This window comes from Mustelus asterias, chromosome 13 (genome assembly GCF_964213995.1).
Source record: "Mustelus asterias chromosome 13, sMusAst1.hap1.1, whole genome shotgun sequence".
In the NCBI taxonomy this organism is placed as follows: Eukaryota; Metazoa; Chordata; class Chondrichthyes; order Carcharhiniformes; family Triakidae; genus Mustelus; species Mustelus asterias.
The window spans coordinates 103,297,378-103,318,428 of NC_135813.1; the positions used below are offsets into that span (position 1 = coordinate 103,297,378).

Sequence of the window (21,051 nt, forward strand, 5' to 3'; positions counted from 1 at the left end):
TGTCTGGAATAAACACTAATGTAACGAATTGTTTGTTGCAGCAATCAGCAGAGCGCTGTGTGAGCACACTACTTGACCTCATTCAAACAAAGGTAAATTACGTTGTGCAGGAAGCCATAGTAGTAATCAAGGACATCTTCCGCAAGTACCCAAACAAGTAGGTTCCATTTGTTTCTTTTTGTGGTAATATATCTATTTTATGCCCTTGCATTTTTTCATTCCACCAATCTCAGACAATATGTGACCAAACATTAAGTGTGTGCACATTTCTTGCATGTACATATGAACTTCCATCAGATTGAAAATAAATGAACTGGAAAAACACACACAAAGTGCACACTCTAAGCTGACCCATTCCATTTTGTAAACGTTTCATGCAATTTGAAACTTTTCAGCAAGTAATATCGATTCAGAAGACGTTACATTTTTTTAAAAAACCTATGTTTATATTGGTTTCTAAAGCTTGCTGGTAGTAACTGGTCATTAAGCATTCAAAGAACAAAGAAAATTACAGCACAGGAACAGGTCCTTTGGCCCTCCAAACCTGCACCAACCATGCTGCCCGACTGAACTAAAACCCCCTACCCTTCCGGGGACCATATCCCTCTATTCCCATCCTATTCATGTATTTGTCCAGACGCCCCTTAAAACTCACGATCGTACCTGCTTCCACTACCTCCCCCAGCAGTGAGTTCCAGGCACCCACCATCCTCTGTGTAAAAAAAACTTGCCTCGTACATCTCCTTTAAACCTTGCCCCTTGCACCTTAAACCTATGCCCCATGGTAATTGTCTCTTCCACCCTGGGAAAAAGCTTCTGACTATCCACTCTGTCCATGCCCCTCATAATCTTGTAGACTTCTATCAGGTCACCTCTCAACCTCAGTCATTCCAGTGAGAACAAACCAAGTTTCTCCAACCTCTCCTCATAGCTAATGCCCTCCATACCAGGCAGCGTCCTGGTAAATCTTTTCTGTACCCTCTTCAAAGCCTCCACATCCTTCTGGTAGTGTGGTGACAAGAATTGAACACTATATTCCAAGTGCGGCCTAACTAAGGTTCTATAAAGCTGCAACATGACTTGCCAATTTTTAAATTCAGTGCTCCAGCCGATGAAGGCAAGCATGCCGTATGCCTTCTTGACTACCTTCTCCACCTGCTTTGCCACTTCCAGTGACCTGTGCACCTGTACACCCAGACTCCTTTGCCTATCAATACTCTTAAGGGTTCTGCCATTTACTGTATATTTCCTATTTGTATTAGACCTTCCAAAATGCATCACCTCACATTTGTCCAGATTAAACTCCATCTGCCATCTCTCCGTCCAAGCCTCCAACCGATCTATATCCTGCTGTATCTTCTGATGGTCCTCATCGCTGTCCGCAAATCCACCAACCATTGTGTCATCCACAAACTTACTAATCAAACCAGTTACATTTTCCTCCAAATTATTTATATAAACAAACGGCAAAGGTCCCAGCACTGATCCCTGAGGAATGCCACTTGTCACGGCCCTCCATTCAGAAGCGCACCCCTCCACTGCTACCCTCCATCTTCTATGACCGAGCCAGTTCTGTATCCACCTTGCCAGCTCACCTCTGATCCCATGTGACTTCACCTTCTGAACCAATCTGCCATGAGGGACCTTGTCAAAGACCTTACTGAAGTCCATGTAGACAACAACCACTGCCCTGCCCTCATCAATCATCTTCGTCACTTCCTCGAAAAACTCGATCAAGTTAGTGAGACATGACCTCCCCTTCACAAAACCAATTCATTTTAAATGGTTTCATAAACAAAATCACCTAACCTAAAACCATTGACTGACTGCTTATATCAATTTCAATGGTGATTGCACTATTAATTATGGTCATAAATTGCTTAAGGATTAAGTGAAGCTAGTCAACATTTATTCATAGAATCCTTACAGTGCAGAAGTAGGCCATTCAGCCCATCGAAACTGCACCGACAACAATCACAGCCTGACCCTATCACCATAATCCCATGTACTTACCCTGCTAATCCCCCTGACACTAAGGGATAAGTTAGCATGGCCAATCAACCTAACCCATATATCTTTGGAGTGTGTGAGGAAACCGGAGCACCCAGAGGAAGCCCATGCAGACACTGGGAGAACGTGCAAACTCACAGACAGTCACCCAAGGCCGGAATTGAATCCGGGTCTCTGGTGCTGTGAGGCAGCAGTGCTAACCACCGTGCCACCGTGCCGCCCATTCGTTTGTCCTAAACAGCCCAAAAGAAACCATGGCAACATTCTGTGCTAACAATTCTACGATTCAATTGTTCACAGTCAAGACTGGTCTTTTTTAAAAATCTTAAATTTAGTATGTTTATCATACCAATGCGAATTGAGAGAGACCCCCATTGTGGTAAAGTATAAAATAAATATAGCTGCAAGAAAAGGGCAGCTTTCACTGGAAGACAAAAGAACACTAAATTTGCAAGTACGCTCGTATCTTGATCTAACTTCATTTTATTTTCATTCCCACCCTTTTGTTTTTCCTTTCTTAAACCTTTGAATTCTTTGTTAACACTTGCTTTACACCATTTGCCTGAATCCAGAGGAAGGTGACTTGGTGACATTATTTTCTATTCTCTTTTCTCCCCATGAGTGGGATAGTTAGCTCACATTAACCTTTGTTGACTTTTTTGAGTCTTTGGCTCCCTTTGAATAATGTAATGCTTTTAAGTACATTCTAATGCACAATCATTTGAAATGAGTATGTGAATCTTGCAAGCACTACAATTGCATTGCTGTTACAAAGATACTAAGAAGTTATGTAAATTCAGCAATGGACTCATTTAACTAACAGAACAAATCATACTTCTTCCTTGGTGTTTTGTTCCACTCCATTCTGAGTTAAGTTAGGCCCTGACATTATACATTATAACTTGTAAATCAATGTATGTGCTGAAATAGCCAAAATGTTCCAAGGTTATGGGTTTTTATATATGTTGCTGCCACTGCTAACTGCCTGATAAATCTTGCTTATCATCGAGGTATGAAAGTGTTATTGCTACACTTTGTGAAAACCTTGACTCCCTGGATGAACCAGAAGCACGAGCAGCCATGATCTGGATAGTAGGTGAATATGCCGAAAGAATCGACAATGCTGATGAGTTATTAGAGAGTTTCTTGGAAGGATTCCATGATGAAAGCACACAGGTAAGACGTTGGTATCCCAAATAAATAGATGTTAATTAGACCTAAATGGTTACTGGGCAACTTGCTCTGATACTCAGAATTATTTAACATACCTCATATTTTGGTACCACTTGCAAACTATTACCTTAGCCCTGTATCCAATGAGCAGAATATTCTTGAAGTTCCTAAAGTACGAGTAATATTTGTTATTGGTGGTAATATACATTGTCTCTGTCGGCGTGCTTTGCAAATTGGTTATGCACAAAAGGTTGTTTCGCTTTTGAATGCATTTTCATTTTATTCCTAGAAAATTGCATCAAATGGAAGTCATGACTGCTGCTTGTCAAATGAAAATAATGTCATGAAGAATCATGAATTGTTTTTGTCTTTTGTGACAGGTTCAACTTCAACTATTGACAGCTATTGTGAAACTGTTCTTAAAAAAACCAACTGAGACACAGGAACTGGTGCAGCAGGTTCTCAGCTTGGCTACACAGGTTTGTTTACATTTTTCCATCAGTTTAGTAAACCTGACTAGATTGGAACACAGCTGTGGATTGTAATCCAATATTGCAGGGATTTGTTTGCTGAAATCCTTTCCATAGTACTGTCGAGACCAATAAAATTTTTAAAATTAATTTCCCAGCAACTGACTAAAATGACCAATGAATAAAATGTTATGCTTTGAAACTTTTACTGTAACAAACAAACTCAAATCAACATAAACCAAACATTACCAGGCAGGCAGCTAAACACCAACCTAAAGAAAGTGTAATTTTTCTTTAATGAGCACAATCAAAATACTTTGGACCAAAACTCCCGAGGTCCAGGGCAGTGTAATTGGGGAATAACCCAAAGATGCACTAGAGAACCTATCAGAACAGGAACCATGATAAGCATGCGTCGGAATAGGTACACAATTCATTGGAATGTTTACATTGTTCCCAGAAATGCAATGGCTAAATACGTAGTTAAATGGGCAAAATCAGACACTTGAGTCTAACAAAGATTTCAGACCATCAGCTAGTTGGTGTAACTGCTTTGCAAAACAAAACAGTCTAGTGTTGAAGTAGGAATCCGAGATTGCCCAGAGATTACCAAAAGACCACTGCCACAATTACCGGTTTCCAGCGATTCTTCATCTGTCGATGCCAAAAATACAAGTGCCCATTAAGTCACATCGGCAGCATGTATGAAATGCTGATAAATTTTGATATCTCCAGCAACTAAATTGTGGTGTGGAAAGACTCGAAAGAAGTTCTAGTGAAAACGACAGGAAGTGAGAAGACAAGATTCATGGTGGCACTAGCTTGCATTGCCAACAAAACTAAATTAAAGTTTAATTTTATATAAATAAAACGATGCCAAGTATCAAGTTCCTTGCAGGGGTTTTGTGCATGTCTGTGATGATGGTTGAATGGTTGGTAATGGTGTGACATTATGGATCGGTAATGTGTGGGATAGGCATCCTGGTAGCCTATATAAAGACTGCAGCTTATTAATTTGGGACGTGTTCAGATCCAATATCAAAAAGTAGGTGCTTGTGAAGAAGTAACATTATTTTGGAGTTACACCAATGGATCTAATGACCTTTGGATGGGTACTTCAACAAACCATTCAAAGGTTGTGTTCACGACGAATGGTGGATGGTTGATGGAGAAAAACCCTTTGTGAGAGAAAATATGCACCAGAAAATGCAGAATATTCAATTCAATGTATTTGAATGGGATGATTCTGAAAGAAAAAGCACCACATCTGTCCCAGAGTGGAATCCTTATAATGATGCCATAGCCAAAATAACCCGATTAAATTTGATGAGCTCTGTGTCAGATGCCAAGACAATTAATTAATTCAATAACCCGTGCCACGTTAGTATGAACTATCGGTTTTGTTCTTTCACATATCAAAATGACGACAACCTACGCCCAGTTTACAGTTTATACTTGATTACGTAAGGCAATCCCCATTTTGTGGAAGAATTTTGGTGGCTTCAAAAGTTGACTTAAATGCCCAATCTACAGTAGTTAATTACATGACATGATTGAATGTGTGACAGTTGTACTTATTCACTGAAATGGTTTATATTACCAAAAACAATTTTCCTTTTATAAATAGACTAGCCAGAGTGCTTCACTTTCATGCTGCATAAACGTGAAAACGTTTTATGCAGATACAGTTGAGAGATTTAATGAAGGTGTTCAAATTATGGCCATTTTGATAAAGTAGATGGAGGGGAATGGTTTCCATCATGAAGATAGTCTGTAAACAGAGAGCAAAGATTTAGGATAATTGACAAAGGAAGCTGTTGGTGGGGGTGGTGGGAGCATGTGGTGCAGGGGGTAAGAAAATTATGTTACAATCTTGAATGCATTAATTGAAAGGGTGGTGAAAACATTCAGTGGTACCTTTGAAAGGGAAATTGGATATGTACTAAAAAGGAAAACCAAGAAGCTATCGAATGAAACTAATTGGATAGCTCCTAAAAGAGCCAGCATAGACACAGTGGACCAAATGGTGGCCTCCTGTGCTGTATAGTTCAATGCATTCAATGCTAAATGCTGGATGCAAGTTGTAGCAATTAAAGTTCATCCATGCTTTCCAGTATGAACAAATTAAGTAATTTTGCATTTTTAAAAATATATCAAAGTCCTTCACAACCAATATCTTTTGAAGTATAGCCTGTATTATATTGGGATCAGAAAACAACAACAAATTGCAATTGAACAGACATCAAGAAATGTGTAGTCAGCTGGAGTGAAAGTACTGTTTAGCAATTTCCAAAGAAAATCTTGCAACCTAAAGTCAACAGTAAACAAAATAACTACCAATTGGAAGAGGCTTAAAGGAAGCCAATGAAACTGTACCAAATGTGGGTTTAAAGGCAGTATGTAGGAGAGCATTAGAAGCTGAAGGTGCCATAATGTATTTCATGTACTAATCTTTTTGTAGATCATACTATTATCCTTAAGAGTTATGTTTCTATTATGAACATTTGCTGCCAGAATAATGGCTTCCTAATTTATATAGCAATAGCCGTGGTTGTTTTCTAGATTGCCACCTTTATTCAATATTTTGGTGACAGATATAGTAATCAAGTGTCAAGTATTGTATGCCACAATCATTGATCTTTACTGTGGGCATTTTTACTGTTTCAGTGACACCATTTTTAATATTGCAGGATTCTGACAACCCTGATCTGAGAGACCGTGGCTACATATATTGGCGTCTACTTTCTACAGATCCAGTAGCAGCAAAGGAAGTTGTATTGGCAGAGAAACCTTTGATTTCAGAAGAAACTGACCTAATTGAACCAACCCTCCTTGATGAATTAATTTGCCACATAGGAACATTGGCCTCTGTGTACCATAAACCACCCAGTGCATTTGTGGAAGGCAGCCGAGGTGTTCAGCACAAAAGACTGCCCCCAAGATCTGGATCGTAAGTGAAAATTCCTGAAGGCACTCCCTAACTTCTCCCCCACAATTTCCTGAGTTCAAATTAACATTGATTCTAAGAGTATTTGTTTCCACTTTCTCATATCAGACTGATCTTTAAAGTTTGGTGTCATCTGGATCACCACTTAACCACAACTTTCTAATGTACAAGACCTACTCAATGAAAAACACAGCTGTCATATATGTGTGTGTATATACATACATATACTATATGTATATATGCCCGCTGTCTTGTGAAATAAACCCATTTGACATGTAAAATTTGCCTGACTCAGTTATGAATGATAATGAAGAATCTTTAACTGAGAAATTGCGGAGTCATTGTGCATAAGCTAAATTATTCGTTCATCAGCAATTTGTTTTCTATTCCAATCTGTGCATTTGCCTTCGACTGCTGCGTTTGCCCAATATGAATGAAAGAGAAACTTTTCCCAAGTGTCTCACTTATTCGAGCGAATGTTTCACATTCCTTTTGCCACTCTACTTCTGACTTTTCTCAAACAACCAACTTGAGATCAAGAAATTGTGAAGTAGAGAGAGAACAAGCATTGTGACCAACATTGGTCACAGATTCAGGCTACTTATCACACCTCCGATATCCACTGCACTCCATCACTGTCTAAATCTGCTTTATCATAGAATCCTACAGTGCACAAGGAGGCCATTCAGCCTATTGAGTCTGCACCAACCACAATCCCACCCATGCCCTATCCCCATAACTCCATGCATTTACCCGTAGCTAGTTCCCCCCTGACATTAAGGAGCTATCTAGTATGACCAATCCACATAACCCGCACATCTTTGGACTGTGGGAGGAAACCGGAGCACCCAGAGGAAACCCATGCAGACATGGGGAGAATGTGCAAACTGCAAACAGACAGTGGCCCAAGCCTAGAATTGAACCCGGGTTCCTGGCACTGAGGCCACTGAGCCACCAAGCTGCCCTTCTTCATTGCTGTCAGAATTATTAGGGCTTCTTTTGCCCCCTCTCCTGCTTGTGAGGAATGCAGTGGAAATACAAGTTACTAGTTGTTCAGAATTGCCAAAAACCTGTAAGTAATTTTATGCCTAATTTCCTGTCACCTCAGAAATGAAAGTACCGAGAGTCCAGATGTTGCTCCATCAGCTACAGCTCAGCCCGCAGAGCAGCAACCAGCCGTAATACCATCCCAGGGAGATCTCTTGGGTGATCTACTAAATCTAGACCTTGGTCCTCCAGTCAACGTTCCCCCTATCCCCTCTTCTACAGTTCAGATGGGAGCCATGGACCTTCTTGGTGGTGGATTGGACAGTTTGGTAGGCAAATAACCATAGGGTTTTAACAACATTTTAGTTTTCAAGCCTTTTCAGAAATTGTCAGTGCGCCAGTCAGTTAATTAAAATGTTATGATGCTGATGTGTTTTTGTTTGTAGAGCTCTATCAGGATTTTAGCCCCTCTTCTGGAGTGTAACATTTTTATAGGACTTAAAAACAGAATAACTTTCTTTTAAAATTTCATCAGTATGAAATGAGAATGCTTAATATTATTAATCAACTTTCATTCGTCGTTTTGGTGTAACATTTTGTCTCCTATTTTCCAATGTTGCCTTAACTAATAGTTGCCAATTGCTTGTAATATGTTGACATTTAGATTTTAACAATTCTATAATGTCAAGCTGCTTTAACAAGTTACTTTAGAAATTCAACAGAGGCACTGAAATATTTTACATTTGACGTTGTAGAGTCAACATTGAGTTAATGTTTTATTTTTGGGTTGATATACTTTTAGTAGCTGTAGCTGATGTACGTATACTAATAATGCTGTGTTTTCTTCTTTGAATTTATGCTGTTCCTTTTTTTTCACTCTACTTCTGCTTGCATGTGAATGTCCTTGCGTTGCCTCTGTCTTTGCGTATTCGTGTCTGGAGATGGGCGATGAGACCGAAGGGGTATGATCCTCTGTCCTTTTGGCTGGTGATTTTTGTTTCCAAGTTAAAGTTGCAGGCTAATCATATTTTTATGGATTATGTAATACCTGATCACAGTTGCAATAATTTGGGCTTATTAGTGGGGTAAAAAAAATCTAAATTTTAGACGTTGCAGAATAAAATTTAAACTTTCATAATTTTTATTCAGAATTTACTTTTTTCGCTGCGGTGTGTTACTAAACTATGTTGTTTTTCTTTTAGCTTGGTGGAGATCTAAGTGGAAGCCCTGCGGTAAGTTGCATATCTACTTCATTAAATATGAGAAATAGTGGCTGGAATTCTCCCAAAAAATCCTAAATGATGAATTCACGTGAAAACTTGAGTAATTCACACTGGTTTTTTCAGTGGTACTTCAGAGAAGTATCTTTCCCACGCTGTGCACTGCAGAGGTCACTAGTGTGTATATCAGTAAAAATCAGTGCATGGGGTCTTTCCTGTTCAGGAGGCCGGCAGCATAGTGCTGAGTGGGCCACTGCACATGCACCAATCTGTCAGCGCCGAGATTGGCACATGCACAGTAGCCCCGCACTACCGCCTCCCAATTGCTGGCCAGCCCTGCGATCCACGCATTGCCGACCCTCCAACCCCGTCTCCCCAAGCGGCCTGATTGCTGGCCCCCCGCCCAACCCTGATCGCAGGCTTCCCTCTTTCCTCCACTGATCCTGAGTGCAGAGTGGCAGCGGGATCCTCAAGCCCCTCCAATTGGCCCACCAGGCCCCACTGCCTTGGCACTTTGCCCCATGCTCGATGGGCAATGCCACGGTGCCCCCTGGACATTGGCACTTTGCCCCTTGGGCACTGCTAAGGTGCCAATGCATAGGGGGTATTGATTGCCCCCCCCCCCCTCACTGCAGTGGGGTGGGCCGCTAGTTCCTTGTTAGTGGGGAGTTACTGTAATCCCTGCTGGAGTGAACCACTCTGGCAGGGGTGGGAAATGCTAGCGGGCCCAGAGACTTCATTCCCAGGCTTGCTAATTAAATTTGAATTATATTTAAATGACTAATTAAATGCTTATGGTGCCTCCCCGCCAATTTCCAGTGTGGGGTTGACGCCACTGGAAAACTCTATAGGGGCAGGAACGCATGTGTGAACCCCACGAATCGGCCGATGCGAGAATCTCCTGGCCTGCTGCGCTTAAAAAAAAAAATTAACGCAGCGGGATGGGAGAATTGCAGCCAGTATATTACAAGCCCACTTTTATTTTAAAAGAGAGAAAAGATCCAGTGACTTCATTCTGTGTGTTTCTGACCTACAACTGGAACACTTTCCATCTGTACACTCACCTAACCACAATTCAAACCAGCTGAACTCTTGTTCAAATTAGCCTTGCTGCTTAACAATTGGACTTTATGGGTTTAAATGTTTTTTTTAAAGGAAAGCCAGGTTAAACCATAACCGATGCAATGTTCCTCAGGAAAAAGATCATTCTTACTGTGAAGCTGTGCCATAATCTACCAGTTATTCACCTATAATCTGAACGTTTATTGCCTTTTTAAAGTAGTACCAGGTAAAAGTGAATTGGGCCAATTAATTAGGTCATCAGATTAGAAAATGCTTTTAAAAAGCCTATGATCCAGTCTGACCAATGCTATAAGATTGGTTTTAATTGAAAGAAACTTAATCTGTATGCTGGAATATATTTTTTAAAACTTGTTAATTCACTACATTCACACACAGTCACACTCAGTTTATTTCAGTTTCTGCTTTTAGCAACTTGTTTTAATTTCTCTCTTTAATATATATCAAAAATGTGGCAAATCTAGATTATTTGTATCAATCAACATCTATGACCTATGATTTTATAATGTATGAAGTACAAGATGTAACAAATGTACCTTTTGCTTTCCATATAGATTGGTGCTGGCTATGGAACTCCAGCAGTCATGCCAACGTCCTTGAATGCACCACTTGGAGGTGGCCTAAGTGACCTGTTTGATCTTGCTGGTGGAATGGGCATGCCATCTGGTTCTTACGTGGCACCTAAAACTGTAAGAATCATTTGCTTTTGATGATTTTCCAAGAACAGATTATGCCATCTCCTGACTGCCTGATCCAAGTACCTTGCTGCTTAGAGCAGTTGATGCCTTGCTCCCACATTCACAACAGGATCCCCTATAGCTGGTTGCAAGGAAAACTTCTGCCGGGTGCACACTCTGTTTTTCTTCCATCTGCAGGAAGGTGGCACAGCTAATGGGTTACCTCCCCACTCAGTCTGGCTCATATCATACTGAATGGAGCAGGAATCAAACCAAATTCATCCTTACTCTGTTGCTGTAAGTGTTAGTACTATAACACTCAGAGATAATTTAATCCTCTGTTTTATCAATTTGATTCTGTAAAACCCTAAATACAAAATAACGGTGTTTAAAGTACACCAATATGCTCCATGATGCTAATAGAGAATTCAAAATCTGACGAAGCCATTTGGATTAGAGGATGTAACAGTTATAATGTAATTGCACAAGCATTGTTCTTGTGACTTGTTAATCTTGCCTTAATGTTGCACTAAAATGAAGGTGTAAAATGACAATTTGACAAGTGCATTCTTGCATTTTGGACAAGTGAATGGCGGCATGGACAAGTTGGGCCGAAGGGCCTGTTTCCATGCTGTAAACCTGTATGACTCTAAAATGGAAGACTGCTGTGCATAGGTTTCAGTATTAGCACGCCTTGTACCAAATATCATTCGTGCATTCTTACTTCAATATAATGTGGTAACAAGAGCTATGTTGTGCCCCAACCCTCTTTAAATAACTTTCCTTAGATAGTGGCCCAGTGTTATAGGCTATATGATTTGTGGGGTATGACAACAGATCCAGTTTTCTTCTCCTCCAGACATTCACAACTGGTCCTTTTCAGCTGGGAGCACTTGGCTATAACAATTGGGTTGATTTGCTGTGGTTGATTATGTGGGGTTTCATTACTGCTATCCAAGGATGTTAATTATGAACAGTGCATTTATACGGGATAAACTTCCTTTATCATAGGCATGCTGTATTCTTCCAGGATGAATTATTATGAGCTATATGATTAACACGGTTATGTTGAACTTTCCGTGTATCTTTCTTGATCAACATGAGTAACAGTGAGATTGTAATGCACAATTGTGCTGTGATACCTTCCTCTTCCCTCCCACCCCTTTGAAAGTTTATCATTTCCAATTTGGTTCATTTGCTGCAAGATTGTGAACTAATAATCATGTAATTTTTGACTATATGGACAGGATTTTCCACCCTTCTTACCGGTGGGATCTTCCTGTCTCGCCGAAGGTGAATCCCGGCGACGGGGCGAGTGAGCCACACAAAATCTGCAAGATGTTGGCGGGACTGGAAGATCCCAATGGGGAGCCGCCTCCATTGCTGGAAAACAAATTGCAGGGGGAGCCAGAAAATCCCATTCCAACTAACTTGTTGAAAATAGGTTAATTTTAGATTGCAAGCAAGTTGTACATGTATGCTGATTTTCATCACCATTTGATGTTTGTATCTCTGTTGAATATTGAAATTCAGTATATCTGACGGTAATATGTTTAGTCAAGCAAGCCATTATGCCACCTATTTGAACATTTCTGACTGACTTACTAATTAAACATTAAGTATGAATTAATATAAATATAGTAGCTGAAATTAGCCCGATCTTAATTTTGCTAAATTTTCCAAAAACCCAGTTACATTTAGTGTTGCTTGGTTTGTTTCTATCGAAAACTAATTTCTATCTTTAACAGAATGTACTGCACAATGTATGTTACTGCACTCTTACAGAATGACTTCAGGCTTTCTGGAAAACTGGCATACAACGCAATTTGAGATTCTTTGAATTTGTAACCTGTTTTTCTTGGAACACAAGTATTCCATTATGAAACTGTTATAATTCAACAACTTTGTTCCACCAGATTTGGTTGCCTGCTGCAAAAGCCAAAGGGCTTGAAATTTCTGGCACGTTTTCACGCCGCATGGGTCATATCTATATGGATCTCTCTCTGATGAACAAAGCCATGCAAGTAATGACTGACTTTGCAATCCAGTTTAACAGAAATAGGTGAGAATCGAATTCAACTGGTGTTCAAACAGCAGTTTTTAATGCAGGAGATCTTTCTTCGGTATTATCAGGCTTGCGTTAAATCCTCCTTTCATTCAAGCCTCTTGTGATGAAAATGTCACATTTATGTACTTGAGACTAGAATATAAATATACGTGGTTTTAAAAAAAAGATGCGTTGTGATAATGCAGCATTTCCAATAAATTTATGGTAGAAAATAGATTGCAGTGTGCAATTGTCAATAGAACAACATGTATTCTTCCTTTGAAGAAATTATTTTTTAAAGAAATTGGGGACTGTTATGAATCCCAGCCTGCAAAACATGCCTTCAATGAATTGGTGGCATCATTTACTCTGTAAGCAGTCAGGGTGTCTTACTATATTGGGAGTTGACTCTCTCTGCCCTGTGTTTACTTGCATATGTGGTGTACCTCTTTGTGACCTGAATTGGATGTTTATGCCTTTTGCACATGTACTCTTGCAATCCAACTGAAAGTAGATGACATTAACACTTGACCAAGTGAACATTATTACAAATAGTGAAGCTGCTTTCTTTTTCCAGTGAGTGAACATGCAAAGGAATGATTAAGATCTGATTCACTGTGTTCAATCCCTGTAGTATATTTTCTTGCATCGATTTAAGTAGAGAGCAGAGAACATGCCATGTTTCCCTGCATCGGATGACTGCATTAGATGACTTCTCACTCTTTTCTGGCAATTCTAATCTCTTTATCTTAGCTTCCCTTTAATAAAGCTTTTATAAATCCCTGAGTCTCTTATTTCTGCCCTTATAGAGATCGAAGGACTTTCCAGCAAAATAATGATGTCTGTTTTTGGTTACCTAGATAATCAGACAAATAGTTTAGTGTTTGGGGAAAACGGCACCTATTCACCACATTTTTTTAAACTTCTGGAAATATTATTTGCTTAAGAAAAAAAGAGTCAGACTGGTAGTTTCTGTGGAAAAAATATTTTCAAGATCCAGAAGCATTCCTGCTAAGTGAGAAATAACTGTTAAAAACCATTATCCTTTATTGTGAAATTAGGATTATTGACCTATTAGTTGCTTGATTATTTTATAGAAATTATTTGCCCTTCAGTGGAAAATATCCTTTATACCCAAGTGCTTTCTGCTCATTTTGCGTTATAAGTGGAGGTGGAAAGGGCGCTTTAAGCAAATGTTTGTGATTGCGTCATCAGAGATTGTCTCTTTGAGAGAGGGCCTAAGGTCACAACTGATCCATTTAAATATCAATGTAGTATATGCTTCTGAATATCTATACTTTTTTGTGCTGTAAGTCACTTTATGAATAAATCTAGATGGTTTAAGTTACATAAAGTATCTCCGCTAAATAGCTGACCATTCAACATCCTTTCCTGACCCCCTGCCAGCTGATATTAATGGTTCCCTTCCTCTGGTACTGTGCACTTCCTTTTCCTATCTTCAGTCCACATGTTCTTGAGAACTGCTGTCCGTTTCAAACGTCCCTTTCCTTTCACATCCTATACATGTAGGTGCATCCAAACTCCATACTTTTCTTTCCTGTAATTCCCTGTTTGATCTTTTGCAATTAGGTTTCCACCCCTCCCACAATGCTGAAACAGTCCTAACCAGTCACAAGTGATGCATTCTGTGATTATAAACATGGTGCATTAGTCTTTTTCCTTCTGCCAGCCCTCTCTGCAAACATTAACATGGTCAATCACACCATCATCCTCCAACACCTCTTCCCTAGCTCAGTGGCACTCAGTTACCTGGTTCCACTCGCATCTGATTCTTATTTGACTATATGCAGCTTTGGCTTCTTTCCATGTCCTATACCAATGTTTCTGGAGTCCCCAAGGATCCATCCATGGCCACTTGTCCTTCCTTCATCTATATGCTTCACCTTGATGGCAATTTCTTGCGGCCTTGTGGTCAGCTTCCATGTACACCGATCATGCCCACCTGAAACTCCGCTATCTCTGTTATTCTACTGTGCTTTTCTTTAGGTAGGAAAGAGGGGAGACAGGTTCTTTTGCTGAAACATTAGAGAGATCAAAGCTATCACCTTTGTTGCAACTTCCATACCCTGGCCACTGTTCTTGACATCAATGCAATTTGACCGAGTATGGCATCAAGAAGCCCAGGCAAAACTGCAGTCAATAGGAATCGGGGGAGAACTTTGCACTGATGGGAGTCATATCTAGCACAGAGAAAGATGGTTGTGGTTGTTGAAGGTCAATCATCTCAGTTCCAGGATATCACTGCTGGTGTTTCTCAAAGTAGTGTTCTAGGCTCAACCATGTTCAGCTGCTTCATCAATGACCTTTCTTCCATCATAAGGTCATAGGTGGGAAGGTTTGCTGATGACAATGTTCAGCACCATTCGCAACTGCTTATATATACAGCAGTTTATGTGCATGCATGTGCAGTAAGACCTGGATGGTATTCAGGTTTGGGTTGATAAGCAAATAATGTTGGTGCCACAAGAGTCTTGCAATGACCATTTGCAACAAGAGAGAATCTGGCCATCGCCCCTTGCCATTCAATGACACTACTGTCGCTGAATCACCCACCATCAACACTGAGGGTTTAAGTAACCAGAAAGTGAACTGAACCAGCTATGCAAATACAGCGACTACAAGAGCAAGTCAGAGGCTGGGAATTTACCATCTGATTCCCCAAAGCTGTCCACCATCTACAAGGTGCAACTGAGGAGTGTAATGGGATACTCTGCACCGGCCCATGTGAGTGCACTCCAGAAGCTTGTTTGAGGAAGCTCGTGTCTTTACTGCTTTTTTCCGCGGCTAATTATTTTCTACCTTTTTGTCCATTTTACTTTATCATTCACCTTCCCCCACAAGCTGTTCATGTGGAATTACAGACAATTATTTTTTACATAGCAAATTGTTGTGATCTGGAATTCACAATGAATGGGGTGGTGGAAGTCGATTCAAAAGGGGAATTGTATGAGCACTTGAAGAGAAAATAATTACAGGAGTATGGGAATTGAGCAGTTGGGACTAATCGGCTAGCTCTTGCAAATAGCCAACACAGGCATGATGGGCTAAACAACCTCCTTCTGTACCGTATCATTCTACACTTCCATAAATGTATGAAAGATACATACTTGCAAGCCGTGTTATGTCAATAGTTTTAAGTCCACATCAAACCACTGATGAGCAGTAAAAAGTCATCATACTTTATTCTTTAGTGACTTTGTATTTTCTTTGTTTCATAGCTTTGGCATGGCACCGGCTGCTCCCTTACAGGTCAATGCCCCGCTTGCTCCTAACCAGACAATTGAAGCTTCCCTTCCTCTGAACACAGTTGGCCCAGTTATGAAGATGGACCCCCTCACCAACCTACAGGTCTGAGTTAAACTACAGCTGAATCACTCCCGTACCGTTCCTCTCTCTTGTTTACATGCAACCTGCATTATTTCAGTAAGAATGGAAGGGGATAGTTTTGGCTTGTGTAATGAGGTCAAATTGATGGTGTAAGTATTGGAACATTGAACTAATGCAAGTAAAATAGTAATTTTGGTGAGATTATTATGCCAGCAAAAGTTAAGATTTCAGGCTAGAGAACTGTTTATGGAGTTTGTCTTCAGTGACTCCCATATATAGTTAAATAGCTGTGTAATCCCATTAATTTTAGTTTGCACATTTCTTCTCCATAAAATATTATTAAATAACTTAACTTGGAAAGAAATGGAGAAGATACTTTACAATCATAAATTCTAGCTTTGAAATAACATTATTTAGGTTTTGAAAGACTACCCATAATGGTTGACTGCTTGTTAAAGAGGTACTTTTAATAAATGATAGTTTGATTCTCCAAAACATTTTGAAAGTAATGCTTAAGTTGATTACTGAACAGATTGAATTGACTCTGGATGCTAATCATGTGGCCATCAGGCATAATTTATGCTTGGAGCCATATTGTCTAGCATTTAATGCTTGTATCTGTTATGATTTTAAAAATCAGTATTTTTCTGTATCTTTAACATTTCAAATTAGAAAACCACACTTCAGTTGAATAATATAATAGTCTAGTTCAGTAATATCATAGCCCAACCAGAAAGAAAATCTTCACCCTTACAAATGAATCAGTCAGCATGATTCAATCATCCTGAAGTATTTAGATACAATCTAAAGATATTGTTTACTGCCATTGTTGTTCATCACTTCAAAGTGGCTAATGGAATGTTATCCATAAAGTGTTTGCGGGTTTCAGCAGTCTCTAATGATGATTCCTTCTATACTTGACAAATGCATGATATTTCAAATCTCTGAGAAGTTGACTGAAGAGACTGTGTAATGAGTTAATCCTTTGGCAGATTTTCTGCAGCCAGAGAAAGCTCAATGTGAACTACTAAGATCATTTCAGGAGCGTTTGTTTGAGGAAGCTTGTGTCTTTACTGCTTTTTTCCGTGGCTAATTATTTTCTACAGGGTTATACAGTGACTTCAGTACAACCCCATACAATTGCCAACTTATACAAATATTAAATGCAAAATCACTTGTCAGATTCACTTACTGTCTGTGTGAGGATCGTGGATAGAGAGAAGCACAAAAAATCCAAATTATTTGTGAAATGCCTCTGTCCTGCTTAAGGATCGCTTTTTAGCATGTCTGACTAATCTAGAGTCTTTGAGGAAGTTTGAACTTGACATTTATGTAAGATTTCACTAAATGATGAACTATTCGTTGTAGTATTGCCTAATAGCAAGCTCTGTACAGCTGCTTCTCTTATAACAATATAGCATTTTTAATGTTTCTGAATTACTGTTATATTCACTGAAGGGTTTGTTGCACCGTCTTGGTGAATCTGTACCCTTGTCCTCCTGTACTAGGTGTAAACTGAATGGAAGACAAGAAAGGACCCAGAAATCTAAGCCCATGCAGTAGACATTGGGTCAGATTTAGCTGTTGCAAGGTATCTAACAGCGTCTACCATTAGACTTGTCCTTGTGCAAATAGATTTAATTTTTTTTGCATGGCAAGTCACAGCGTAAGCTGATTACAGTGAAGTGAGGGAAACCAGGCATTTAAAATCTGAGTGATCAGGAAAAGCTCCTATGTGTCTCAGTGACCCAATCAGATTGAAGGATTGTGGGAAAACAGCACAAGTACTGAGATGGAAGTATAAATTAGAAGTTTAAGTTTTATTTATTAGCATCACAAGTAGGCTTACATTAACACTGCAATGACGTTACTGTGAAAGTCCTCTAGTCACACTCCAGCACCTGTTTTGGTACACTGAGGGAGAATTTAGCATGGCCAATGCATTTAACAAGCACATCTTTCAGACTGTGGGAGGAAACCGGAGCACCCGGAGGAAACAGACACAGAGAATGTGCAGACTCCACACAGACAGTGACCCAAACTGGGAATCGAACCCGGGTCCCTGGTGCCGTGATACAGTAGTGCTAACCACTGCTGCCCGGTGAGTGGGTGAATTCACTGTCAGAACAGGTAAATTAAGAAAAATATAGAGGGAAAGAAAGATTGGATTAAGAGAGACAAGAAAGTTAAATTTTTCAAATTTGAAATGTTTAAACCTATTAATGCCTAAAGGGATGAAACCTCATACTTGGTAATTTTCAGTGAGTGAAATTGATTGACAGTAACTAGCACTTCTCCCCCCGGTGCTTACACATGAACTGGCCAGGCTTAACTTTCCATGACTAGTTTAGTTCAGATATACTTTGCAAATAAAGCAGCTTCATCCTAAAGAAGCTCAAGGGTAAGGCAGTCATTGAGTGAAATGACGCTTCTGCGAAGTTAACGACAGAGCAGCAGACTTGGACAGCATCCTTTGGATATTCTACCCCTTGTCTGAAGTTGTTGTACCCATTTGTGTATAAATAGCAGCAAGCACTATAAGCATTACTGTTGTATTGACGGCAAAATCTGACCCATATTAACCTCACTATCTCCGCAATTCTCGGTAATGCTACTTCCAAGCAGAGGCAAAACGATATTCTATTCGACTCTTATGCAAGCAGTATGAGGCTGCAGTTTCCCACAATGGAACATTATCTGAACTGTGTAAACCAATTACCACTGCAAACAAAATGAAAGTACCTTTGCTAGTAGTGCTTATTTTCCGTTCCATACAAGCTACTCTAAAACTAAAGCTTTATACTTAATGAAAAACCACATTTCAATACAAGTTTCTATGACAAAATTTTAATATAAAACTAATATATTTAGAATTATTCTTGTAGAATTGTTGTAATTCAAGGCAAATTATTAGAATCTGCTGCATGCAGCTTTTGGAGAAATACTTTTTGAAGAAAAAAATAGTGCCTGAGCTTATGCATAGCGAAATATTTATGAACAGCCAGCACTAGTGGATATTCAACGGTTCCAGCACAATCTTGGTGTTAATCATTCTGAATGGTGTCTTAAATGCTTTTTATTTTAAATAATTGCATAACCATGCTTTGCAAATATGTAGTGTAGCATTTCTCTACAAAAGGAACAAATGATACAGGAAAATCATCACCGTTTATGGGACTTTAATTACCATAAGTCTAACTTTTACTTTTGTCAACAGGTTGCAGTAAAGAACAACATTGATGTCTTCTACTTCAGTTGCCTGTACCCAATTAACATGTTGTTTGTGGAAGATGGAAAGATGGGTGAGTGTTTTCAGTAATCTTATGACAGTTGGTCAGGGTGATTGAAAGAGGGCTTTAATTACCAGTAGCTAGCATTACAAAGATCTGAAGGTGAAATAAAACATTGTTTCCTTGGGATTGTATATAATGGTATTCTGTGTGCTGTATCTGATATGTGGAAACTGATTGAATGGATTACTAGTTCTGAATTTTTGCACATTTGTGCCATTTTTTTCAATGTACCTTTCTGTTTCAAGTTTTTGATTTAATTTATTATTGTCACATGTATTGGTACACAGCGAAAAGTATTGTTTCTTGCGTGCAATAAGTCGAAGCATACTATTCATAGAGTATATAGGGGAGAAAGAAAGGAGAGGGTGCAGAATGTCATGTTACAGTCATAGCTAGGGAGCAGAGAAAGATCAACTTCAAATAAGGTAGGTCCATTCAAAACTCTGATGGCAGCAGGGAAGAAACTGTTCTTGAGTCGGTTGGTATGTGATCGCAGACTTTTATGTCTTTTTTCCAATGGAAGAAGTTGGAAGTATGTCTGGGATGCGTGGGTTCCTTGATTATGCTGGCTGCTTTTCCGAGGCAGCTGGAAATGTAGACATTGTCAATGGATGGAAGGCTGGTTTGCATGATGGACTGGGCTATGTTCACAGCCATTTGTAGTTTGGTCAGCTGTAAAAACTGGTGAGAGTCGAAGTTGCTGATACCTTGTAATGTTTATTATCGCACCAAGATAGATGTGGATAGACCTCTAGTATCTCTAATTGTTTCGATGGACTTTAGTGATTGGTGATGCAATATAATAGCTAGATAGAACCTTTTGAGGGTAGAAGATCAGCATGATCTTGTTGAATGGCACAGCAGGTTTGAGGGCACTAATAGCCTATTTCAACTCCTGTTTCTTACATTCTTATGAAAGGTAAGGTATTAATTAGTGCTCAGCTATCTTTATCATAGAATCATAGAAATCCTAGAAACCCTACAGAGCAGAAGGAGGCCATTCGGCCCATCGAGTCTGCACCGACCACAATCCCACCCAGGCCCTACCCCCACATATTTACCCGCTAATCCCTCTAACCTACGCATCTCAGGACTCTTAAGGGGCAATTTTTAACCTGGCCAGTCAACCTAACCCGCACATCTTTGGACTGTGGGTGGAAACTGGAGCACCCGGAGGAAACCCACGCAGACACGAGGAGAATGTGCAAACTCCACACAGACAGTGACCCAAGCCGGGAATCAAACCCAGGTCCCTGGAGCTGTGAAGCAGCAGTGTAATATATAATATGTAATAGTATATATTATTATATAATTATTATATTAATGATAATTAATAATTATTATTATATAATATATTATATAAAATTAATATAATATGTAATATATTTATCTTGGGGGTGTGTCACCTCTGATTTAGACAAATGCCATGCATTGGTGCTAAATCCTTCCACAGCACTAGTTTGTAGTTTTTCTATGTTTCACTAAGGTGCATATGACCTTGGCAAGCTATTTACAAGCCAAGCTTGATCATGATCTCATCTGACTTCTAAGTGAGCTTTCACAATCCTGTATGTCTCTGAAATCTGAAACTATGATAGGGGAACAATCCATACTGGGCGTGAGGTGAAAACAGATTGTAGCTTTGCCTACCACTATCAAATAGCCTAATAATCATCAGCCAGCTCAAGAGGACAAATGACCTATTCCTGTTCCTAGTTATTTCTGTGCTCATAGACCATTTAATTGAGGTACTCGAGGCTCCTAGTACCTGTGGCTGCATGGGCTTGACCTTTCTAAAC

At 39.6% G+C, this 21,051-nt stretch overlaps 1 protein-coding gene across 4 annotated transcripts in view; it reads left to right on the top strand.

Moving 5' to 3' along the window:
- ap1b1 (adaptor related protein complex 1 subunit beta 1) overlaps positions 1-21,051 on the top strand; it is a 61,094-nt gene that overhangs the window by 31,766 nt on the left and 8,277 nt on the right. For 2 of the 4 annotated variants that reach the window (XM_078227394.1, XM_078227396.1), the window contains exons 10-20: positions 42-157; positions 3,021-3,186; positions 3,564-3,662; positions 6,344-6,603; positions 7,709-7,916; positions 8,529-8,549; positions 8,790-8,819; positions 10,442-10,576; positions 12,481-12,626; positions 15,851-15,980; positions 19,177-19,261. In XM_078227394.1, the coding sequence (XP_078083520.1) occupies positions 42-157; positions 3,021-3,186; positions 3,564-3,662; positions 6,344-6,603; positions 7,709-7,916; positions 8,529-8,549; positions 8,790-8,819; positions 10,442-10,576; positions 12,481-12,626; positions 15,851-15,980; positions 19,177-19,261 (1,396 nt within the window). The remainder of the gene's footprint in view (positions 1-41; positions 158-3,020; positions 3,187-3,563; positions 3,663-6,343; positions 6,604-7,708; positions 7,917-8,528; positions 8,550-8,789; positions 8,820-10,441; positions 10,577-12,480; positions 12,627-15,850; positions 15,981-19,176; positions 19,262-21,051) is intronic. The other 2 variants (XM_078227395.1, XM_078227397.1) reach the window with 1 other exon arrangement.